The sequence below is a fragment of the Octodon degus genome, unplaced genomic scaffold (assembly GCF_000260255.1).
Source record: "Octodon degus isolate 3935 unplaced genomic scaffold, OctDeg1.0 scaffold00056, whole genome shotgun sequence".
NCBI lineage: Eukaryota > Metazoa > Chordata > Mammalia > Rodentia > Octodontidae > Octodon > Octodon degus.
Window position 1 is genome coordinate 6,717,783 of NW_004524632.1, and position 10,523 is coordinate 6,728,305.

Genomic DNA, 10,523 nt, shown 5'->3' on the forward strand with positions numbered 1-10,523 from the left:
GTAGGTGCTTTAGACCACTGAGCCATCTCACCAGCCCCTGTAGTTCAGTCTTGAAGTTGCTCTATAGCCCAGACTGGCTCTACTTTGTGGCAGTCCTCCTGCCTCAGCCCCACAGGGTGCCAGGATTACTTACAGGAGTGTACTACACCTGCAACTAGCTTTGTTTTGTTTGAAAAATCCATACATAGCCCAGGCCCCTGCCTCGGGAGGGCTGAGATCCCAGGTGTGGACCACCACGCCCAGGGTTGAAAGTGTCCCGGTGGACAGAGCATGTGGGGCTGCCTGGTCCCGTAGACAGAAGGGGCCAACCCTCCAGGGATTAGTGTGACTGGGGGGCTGGGGGTGAATCATTGTGAAGCTGAGTGTCACTGCCCGCAAGAGACCAGAGAAGGACAAGAGAGGGAAGTGGGCTGAGTCAGCCACGCACAAAGCTGGAGACCCCGGGAAGTTCCATGGCATAGTCCAGCAGGGAGGCTGAGGCAGCTGAGGCACCGGGGCTTGGAATGCCTGGGTGCCAAGTCCGGGTGGCCACGGGGAGACAGTGTTGTGGTCAACACAGGGTTGTGATGAACCTGGTTCTTCTCTGCTGCTCCACCTTGTTTTGTTTTGGTTTGAGTTTTTTTCTTTTTCTTTTTCTTTTTTCTTTCTTTCTTTCTTTCTTTCTTTTTTTTTTTTTTTTTTTGAGGAGCTGGGGATTGAACTCAGGCCCTTGTGCTTGCCAGGGAAGCGCTTATTCCACTAAGTCATCTCCCCGGCCACAAGTATGAGTTTTTCTGTGACAGGGTCTCACTATGGATTTGTTCTTTGGTACTGGGGCTCGAACTCAGGACCTTGTGCTTGCCAGGAAAGTGCCGTGCTGCTGAGCTGTATGTCCAGCCCTAGGTTCTCACCACATAGCCCAGGCTGGCCTCAAACTCTCAGCAATCCTCTTGCCTCACGTTCTACTTCTCATTCTGGTGCCTCAACTAAGCACCAGGAACCAGCAGGAAGGGACTGGATGCTCCTGTCACGGCACCCACCTCCCCACTCACCCGGCCCTGCATGACTTCCCCACACTCCCACCCCTGGGTACACCCTCCACCACCTCTCTGCGTTTTGACATTCTGTTCCCCCATCCCAGGTGTCTTCTGTTTTTATAAAAAATATTTTATTTATTGGATACAGGGTATCACTTCGAAGCTCAGACTCATAGATATCTTCCTGTCTCAGCCTCCCCAGCACTCCAGCGCTGGGATTACAGACCTGCGCCACCACACCTGGTTTTGGGGCTGGCATGGCGTGGTCGGGATTCCAGGGCCAGCACAGCATGTGGTACCAGGGACTGAACTTGGGTCTTTGCACTCTCCAGGCAGGCACTTAGACTGCTGAACTATCTCCCAGTCCTCTGTTTTTATTTTTTTCTTGAGACAGGGTCTTGCTGTGCAGCCTAGGCTGGCCTCGGATCCCTGGAGACTTCCTGCCTCAGCCTCCCAAGTGCTGGGGTTACACGGGTGCACCACCACACCTGGCTTCCCTGCTCTCACCCCATATCCTGGATACTCCGTCTTGGAACGGCAGGAGGGGGCCTCCACTCTCTTCCAAGCCTCCTCTGCACCCCACCCTGAAGCCCACAGGGCTGTGTATGCAGCAGGTGGTTCCATATGACGTGGAGGCCCAGGAGGGTCGAGTTTGGGTGTAGGGAACATGATCTCCATCCATGAGGTCTTGGGTTTGATTTTCAGCTCCATAAAAATATTAAAAATAAAATCTAAAGGGCTGGGGAGATAGCTCAGCGGCATAGGCACCCGCCTGGCAAGCACATGGTCCTAAGTTCAATCCCCAGTACCAGGAAAAAAAAAAAAAAAAAAAAAAAAAAAAAAAAAAAAAAAAAAAACAACCAGTTAATGCTCTTTCAACAAAATAAAAATTAAATTAAAAACTAGGTATGAGCCAGCCAGATAGCTCAGTGGATTAAAGGGCCCAGTCTCTATGGGGGCCTGGGAGATGGCTCAGTAGGATAAGCACTTCCCTGGCAAGCGCAAGGGTCTGAGTTCAATCCCTAGTTCCACCAAAAAAAAAAAAAGAAAAAGAAAAGAAAAAAAAGGGGCCCAGTCTCAGCTCGCCTTGGGGCCGGGTTCGGCAGGGGACCCAGGGATCAGATCTGGTACCTGCATCCGCCTAAGCAGGCTCATTCTGTTTTTGTTATAGGACTTCACCCATGTTCACATCTGGGCTAACCTAAGTCCACAGTCGAGGGCCGGGGTTTGACGCAAACTGTCTGAGCCATTAGCCATGTCCCCTGGCAGGACATCGGTCACGGCTGCCCCATGCTCCCCTGGAGGACAACGCTGCCCACACACTGTCACTGGGCACTGGCTGCGGGTCGCTTGCCAGGAGGGCCATGCTGGATGGAGAAATGGGTGAGCAGGCGGGGTGGGTGGTTTCCAGGAGGCAGCCGCCCTCAGCCCACGCCGCACCTCACTTGCTGCTGGCTCCACTCCCAGGGCCCCGGGTCCACCCGGGGAGCGCTGTGGCCTCTACCAGGCCCTGAACTGAAGAGGCAAGATGTGAGGTTGGCTGGCCCTGAACTCCCAGCGATCCTCGTGCCTCAGCCTCCCTACTACTGGGATGACAGGCGTGTGCCACCACGCCTGGCTCCAAGGGCTTTGAGAACACTGTGACCTTTTGGCTCTCGCAGAAGTGGCCGAGACTGAGCAGCAGCACATTTCCCTACGCAGGCTCTGACCTACTCACCAGACCTGGGGCACCAGGCAAGTGGGGGACGGCAGTGGCCAGGTTCCCCGGGCGGGGGAGGGCAGGGTGCAGGGGTCACCCATGCTAGCCCAGATTGTGGCAGAGATACCCAAATGTTAATCACCACTTAGCCCATTGCAGTGGAGAGGCGTGGCCGTCCTGTGTACAGAGGCCTAATGTGGCGGGAACTCGAGATAAGACTCCACCAGGCTAAGTGGGCGGAAGCCAGGGTATAAAGTGGTAGGGAGGGAGGGGACCAGGAAGAGACCCCAGGCTGTCCTTCTGAAAGAGCAGATCAGTGTGCGGTGAGATAGAGGCTTTGACAGGGTGGGTGCGGCTGTGGGGCAGAGGGCTCTGGGACCTAGAGCCAGTGCGCCCTCAGGAAGGCTGGGTGCTGGCCCACACTGTCCCAGAGCCCTCCATGGTGTGCAGGGCTTTGCTGGAAGGTTCCCCTGTGTTCCCTCTATCTGCTGAAGACCCAGGAGAAGCGCATGGCAGGTTTTATGGGAACAGGGTGTGGTGGCGCAAGTCTGTTACCTCAGTGCTGAGAAGGCTGACGCAGGAATGTCTCTAGAAGTTTAAGGCCAGCCCAGGCTCCATAGTGAGTTCAAGGCCAGCCTGAGCTGCCCAGGGAGGCCTGTCTCAAGAAAAGAAAACAGCAACATAAAGCAGGTCCATGTCCCTTCTGGTGTCACTGCCTCTAGTACCCCCCCCCCTTCCTGAAGGTGCTGCCCTGGCTGTTAAGTCGCCTGTCTCAGGCACCTAGCATGGCCCAGGCTCCAACTGCTGGCTGCCCCTCACCCAGCCCTGTTCTCTCACAGCTCAGGACCCGGGGTGATGGCGGCCGTGAAGACCTGCTCTCTGCTGCTGGTGCTGCTGTTCTTGGCATCAGGGCTGGGAGAAAAGGGAGAGGCTCAGATCAGGTAGGTGTGGAGGAGGCAGGGGCTGGGCCCGGGAGAAGCAGCAGGAGCCAGGTCCAGCGAGGTGGGGAGGTCGGCCAGGCGGAAGAGAACCTTTGTTTTGTTTTGTTTTGTTTTTTCTTGGGGGTTCGGGGGTGAGACAGGGTCTCACTATGTAATGCAGGCCGGCCTTGAACTCACGGAGTTCCTCTTGCCTCATCTCCTGAGTGCTGGGATGACAGGCATTGTTTCTGGATATGAGCTAAAGAGTCGAATGAGGAAGGGCAAGAGGAAGAAAGCAAGGACCTGTGGGGCTTGGTCACTTGGGAGGAGCAGGATTCTGGAGCCCCCTCTGCCCAGAAGCCAGAGCGAGCGCACGCACAGGCGCACGCACAGGCGCACGCACAGGCGCACGCACAGGCGCAGCTGCAGGGTGGACACAGCCGGCGAAGCCCTGGCCCTGCGCGCCCAGGCTGACCTCTGCCTCGCCTCTGAGGCTCCACTGCGCAGCATCCTGACCCCCTCGCCCTCCCGTGTCCCGCAGCCCCCAGCCCCGGCCCAGCAACCCCCGAGGCCCCAGGTACGCGGAGGGGACGTTCATCAGCGATTACAGCATCGCCATGGACAAGATCCGCCAGCAGGACTTCGTGAACTGGCTGCTGGCCCAGAAGGGCAAGAAGAGCGAGTGGGTCCCCTCCAGCCCCGGCATCCCCCTTGCCTCAGCCGGCACCTGCCCAGTGCTAGGCACAGCATCCATGGCAACTTTGCCTGGGAAGGGTGGAGTGGATGCAAGGGCCCTGGAGCCCCATCTACACAGCAGTGCAGTAGGGGGCAGGATAAAGCTGGGGCCTGTCTTTCTTTTTCTTAGAGGGTGGATTGAGACAGGGTCTCCCCATGTAGGCCCAGGCTGGCCTCAAACTTACAGCGATCCTCCTGCCTCAGCCTCCTGAGTGCCGGGATGCCAGGCATGTGGCACCACACCTAGCCAACCAGTTAGATTCTGGAATTTTTTTTTTTTTTCTTCTGGTGGCTCAGGCTGCCTGAATGGCAGGGCTAGCTGGGGATCAAACCACGGTATCCTATTCCTGACTGCCTTTACACGAACAGGCACTTAAACAACTGAGCTAAGAGCAGGACCCCTAGATTCTGGAAAGTGGTCACTTGTGAAGGCTGAATGAGAAAGAGGCATCCTTATTCTGAGGGCCATGGGGACAAAAGACCCAAGTGTTTCCAGACATGACAACATCTCTGCCTCCCCCATGGTCTTCATTTCTCTCCTCCAGCTGGAGACACAATCTTACCCAAAGGGATGCCCATACCCCAGAGCTGCCTGGACCATCGCAGGAGAGGCAGGCGCTGCTGGAGCTTCAGAGGTAAGATGCCCACCCGCCCACAAGAACAGAGAAGAGCTCTGCTGGTCGCCACCTTGCCACACCCCACAGCAGGGTGTGCACGACCACGCCCAGCTAACCTTCGGAGTTTTTCGAGACTGGACCCTTCTGTGGTTCAGGCTGGCCTGGACCTCACTTTCAGCCCAGGCTTGGGTGGAATGCCTGGGATCCTCCCACCTCAGCCTCCCAAATGCTGGAATGACAGGCCTGTGTGACCAGGCCCTGCTCTCCTTTTGGCTCTGGCTGTACTGAAAAGCCCTGGTCCCCAGGATCTGAGAGCTCAGGAACAAAGGGGCTGAGGCCACTTCATCTTGCCCGCCCCTTTGTGTCTCAGAGCTTGCATCTGCTTCCGAGGGAGGCTGGGCTCAGCCTGCACTGTCTCCCTGTGCCCCATCCAGGACCCTCAAACCCGATCTACAGAGGGAGCTGCTGGTGCAGGAACTGCTGGCCCGAATGGCCGAGTGGGCCGAGTTGTGCAGCCTCAGGTGGGCGTCAGCTCTGCGAGGGCACACAATGCCCGGGCTTCGGCCTGACTCAGGCCAACTGTGGGCTGGGGAAAGACCACCCTCCGGGCGCATCAGCTTGCCAGGTGTTCTCTCAAGGCGTACAGCACTGTGGGAAGGCTTGGCTCTAATGGCCTGTCCAGCTTCCTCATCCTCTCAGAGGAAAAGAAAGTGGACGTGAGCTTCAGGCTGGCCTTGAGCTAGCTTATTTTGTAGCCCAGGCTGGTCTCAGACTCCCAAGGATCCTCCTGCCTCAGCTTCCCAGGGACCACAGGTGTGTGCCACCAGGATGGTGCAGGCCTTGGATGAGAGAAGCAGAGTGAGGCTGTTGGCTGCTGCCCTTAGTGTTGGGATCCTTGGCTTCCTGTCACCTGTCTTGCCCGCCCATCCTGGTCATGGCTTCCCTGGGGATCCCTGCATTTGGGGGCACATAGTCCTGCTCTACGGCCTACACTCAGTTCCATGGTCAACAGCTAGGAACCACAGGACACCCCTCCAACATGCAGAAGCTGACACACAGCAGCCAGGTCACAGCTGGGCTTTTTTTTTTTGGTGGCACTGGCAACAGAATGGCAAGACTTCACTCTGAGCTACACGCCCAGCTTTATTTATTTATTTATTTATTTTGTATTTTTAGGGAAAGGTCTACAGGGTGTTCAGGGTCTCACTAGATCAGACTCATAGTGATCCTCCTGTTTTCAGCCTCCCCAGCACTGGGATTACAGGTGTGCGCCATCATGCCCGGACTCATTTGCTGGCTTAGCATGCCCCAGGACCAGGGATCTAACCCTGGTCCCTTTCATGCCAAAGCAGGCGCTTATTCCACTGAGCTATCTCACCAGCCCTCTTTTTTTTTGGCGGAACTGGGGATTGAACTCAGGCCCTTGTGCTTGCCAGGGAAGCGCTTATTCTACTGAGCCATCTCCCCGGCCCCTGGCCCTCTATTTTTTAAGGCAGAATTTCACTAAGTTTTCCTGGTCAGGCTAAACCTTGTGATCCTCCTGCCTCATCCTTCTATCGTGCTGGGGGGTGATGGAGGGAGCCAGCTAGAGGGTGACAGTGATGGGGGCCTGGGCCAGCTCCCTGGAAAGACAGTTGGAGACACCAGTGGGAAGGGGGTGCTGTCTCTGCCCCAGCTCCACTCCCCAGGGATGACACCCCACCCACCCTGTGCCTGGCCCAGGTCTCAGTGAGGACGCCACCCAGCTCCAGCTGGACTCTGGCCTCCGAGCGAGCGCTAGCTCCACTTCCACTGCCCTCCGGAGTCTGCAAGAGAAGCCAGGCCAATAAAGGATCTGCTGAAATAAATCACTGTGTCTACCCTGAGCTGATCCAGATCTCTGAGAAGTGTGCTCCAGGCCTCTGTGTGTGTGTGTGTGTGTGTGTGTGTGTGTGTGTGTGTGGCCCTCCCAAGGAAAAGGGACACATCTGAGCTGGGCATGCTATGACCCCAGCACTCAGGGCAGCTGAGGCAGGAAGATCTACAGAGAGTTGAAGGAAAAGGGGTGGGCTGCTCCGGATTCCAGATGATGAAGTCTTAGACCAGGGTGCAGTATCAGGTGCCGTAAGTGGGCAGCCACTAGAACCCTCCCCATGTCGCAGGCTGTCCCTGACAGGGTCCAGGGCCCACACTTGGGAGAGGCCCCGTCCCCACACTCAGCCTGTTGTGCTCAACCCCTGGGATCTGATCCCGTCATGGTTCTGGGGCTTCTGGGGCTTCCACTCACTGTCTGGAGGATGCGCATCATGCCTGAGGCCCCTGCATCATGCATTTTGGAGCAGAATTTCCCTTCGTAGTCTGGGCCAGATTTAAATTCCAGGCCAAATGCTATGTGGCCCATTTTTGCTTTGAACTTATGATCCTCCTGCCTCAAGTTTACAAGTTCTGGGATGGTAGATATGTGCCACCAGGCCTGTTTTAGAAAAATCAGGGTTTTTGTTTTTGTTTTTTTTTTTGGTACCAGGAATCAAACACAGGCCTTGGCATTTGCCAAGCAGGCATTGTGCTACTCAGCTATATATCCCTGACCCACAATTTAATTAAAAATATCTCTATCTCTAATCTATCTATATATTATTTATATTTAGAGTCTCACTGTGTAGCCCAGGCTGGCCTCAAATTTATGGTGATTCTCCTGCTTCGGCCTCAAGCGCTGGGATCAAAGGCAGGGTCACCATACTCAGTGACAATCAATTTTTTCTTTTTTTTTTTATGTATTTGGTACAGGGTCTCACTACGCAGGTCGGACTGTAGTCGCCCAGGGCTGGGATTACAAGTGAGTGCTACCACTTCCAGCCTAGGTGTGCCCCAGGGCGGGGCAGACATGCATGTGGTACCGGGGATTGAACCAGGTCCCTGATCCCTGTGCTTGCCTAAGCAGGAGCTTAGCCCGCTGAGCTATCTTGCTGGTCCGACAATCAATTTTTATTTGTCTTTTTTTTTTTTTATGTATTTAGTACAAGGTCTAGAGGGTCTCACTACACCGATGGCACTCACAGTGGTCCTCCCGTTTTCAGCCTCCCAAGTGCTGGGATTACAGGCGTGCGCCACCAGGCCCAGTCTCAGTTGCCGTCTCAGTGCACCACAAGTGTGGGACTGGCATGGCATGGCGCGCTGGGGATCAAACTGGGATCAAACCGTGGTCCCGGGCTGGGAAGATGGCTCAGTGGATTAAGGGCTTCCCTGGCAAGTGCAAGGGCCTGGGTTCCGCAAAAACCAAACAAACAAACCGTGGTCCCTGTGTCTGCCTGAGCAGGAGCTTTAATCTGCTGAGTTATCTGGCCAGGCTAAAACTTGGATAAACTGGGCTGGAGAGATAGCTCAGTGGTCTAAGCACCTGCCTGGCAAGCACAAGGAGCCAGGTTCAATCCCTGGTACCACATGCTGCATGGTGGTGCACGCCTGCAATCCTAGTATTGGGGAGGGTGAGACAGGAGGACCACTATGAGTCAAATGCATAGTGAGACCCTGTACCAAATAAATAAAGATTAAAACAGTAAAAGACAACAAAAACCCTTATTCTCCTTAAAATACTGTAACAATAGCAAAACCCTGCTGTGGCGGCACAAGCCTGTCATCCCAGCACTCCAGAGGCTGAGTTCCCAGTATCGCTGGGAGTCTGAGTGAGACCCTGGCTCAAAAAATAAAAAAGAATAGCTGCTAAGTGTGCACCACCCTGGTTCTAAGAGGTAGAAAGCTAAAAGCCCACGCAGGAGCCGGCACTCTTACACCCGGGTAGCAAGTCCTCAGACGGAGGGAAATCCTGAGGTCCTGGACTTCGGGGGTGGGCGGAGCAGAAGCCGGGGCACCCGGCTGACTCACCTGGAGCCCCGTGATCAGGCTGGGAGCCGCCGGAATTTGAAATTGGCGGTGGTAAGAGAGAGAATGACACTATCACTTCTGGCCAAGGCTACAAACCACACTCTGAATCACCAGCAGGTCAGCAAACTTCCTCTGAACAGCCAAAGGGGTGCAAACAGAGAGCTGCAAGCTGTGTGAGTGGGTGTGACAGCTCAATCCGCTGTCCTCACGCCAAGAGCCAGGGCAGAGAGGAAGGTGGCATGTCAGGATTTGGGGCTTAGGAGAGTGGGCAGACTACAAAGTCAGTAGCTCTCGGGGCTGGTGAGATGTCTCAGTGGTCTAAAGCACCTACTTAGAACGAGCTTAGCAAAGCAAAGGGACCTCGGTTCAATCCCCCAGCACCACATGCCAGCCAGGGCCGCCCCCTGGTGGGCTGAGCTGGACACACACACACACACACACACACACAATAAAAATTAAAAAAAAAAAAGTCAGTAGCTCCCAGATGGAGGGATGGAAATTACAGTGTGTGCTCTCACCCCCGGCGAATCAAGCAGTTCATTTCACCTTCTGGGATACTATGATTAGAGAGCTATTCCCAAACAGGCCAGTTTGGGGTGGTAACAAAATTCCCCTGCCTTAATTTTTTTTTTTTTTTTTTTTTTTTTTGTGGCTGGCTCAGCCCGCCCTGGGGGCTGGTGCATGTGATGCCAGGGATCAAACCGCCATAATCCCCACACTTGCCTAAGCAGGCACTTTAGACCGCTGAGCTACCTCTCCAGCCCCTGCCTTAATCTTTAACACTACAAGGTGACCTGAAATAATGATTTTAACTGATTGGGTTTCTGCCTATGAGTCTGTCTCCCTATTCCCACTTTACAAGGAATGTACCAATGTACCTTTGAAGTGGCCAATCTGATTCCTGCCCCTGCTGTACACAGGACTTTCTTCTTCTTTTTTTTTCCCCTCTCATTCAACATTTTATTCATTTGATCCGGGACCCGGCAGGCCCAACCCAGATAGAATGACCCCCCCACCCCTCGGCCCGGCAAGAAGAAGCACTCGCTGGAGGACGGGTCTGGCTGCGGGGAGTCCAGGCTGGACAGGCGCCTTCCTCACACAGCGACGCAGGACTTTCTGCCTGTCACCTGACGCCTCTGTGACTATCAAGCTCAGGTTTGTCCCCAACATGGGGCTATCAACACTTCTGTACCTTCTGGAATGAAGAGTTGCCCAATTCTAGAATTGGAAAAGAAAAAAAAAAAGCTAATTAAGATTTCTGGGGGCTGGAGAGATGGCTCAGTGGTCTAAAGCACCTACTTGGAACAAGCTTGGCAAAGCACAGGGACCGCAGTTCGATCCCCCAGCACCACATGCCGGCCAGCTGCGCCCCCGGGTGGGCTGAGCTGGCCACACACACACACACACACACACACACAATAAATAAACGTTAAAAAATAAATAAAAATTAAAAAAAAAAGATTTCTGTAATGTTTCCTTTTGTTAATGGAATAAGGATTTTTTTTTTTCTGCTCCGAATGCCTTCAGGGCAGGTTAGGCTGGCTCGAGTTGTGGGGATCCAACCACAGCAACCTGAGCCTGTTTTGTTGAAGCAGCCAATGTTTTCTTTTGATTGGGGCCAGTTTAGTTTTGTCCAAAATGTGCTGGAGAGGTCTATTGGGGGCTAGTGCGTATG

General features: G+C 54.5%; 1 protein-coding gene across 1 annotated transcript in view; it reads right to left on the reverse strand.

Annotated features, from left to right (window-relative positions):
* LOC101582710 (DNA-directed RNA polymerases I and III subunit RPAC1-like) overlaps window positions 1-2,199 on the reverse strand; it is a 9,684-nt gene extending 7,485 nt beyond the window's left edge. Inside the window, exon 1 of the mRNA XM_012515265.2 lies at window positions 2,196-2,199. Within this exon, the coding sequence (XP_012370719.1) occupies window positions 2,196-2,199 (4 nt within the window). The remainder of the gene's footprint in view (window positions 1-2,195) is intronic.
* Between the last annotated feature and the right edge of the window lie 8,324 nt (window positions 2,200-10,523).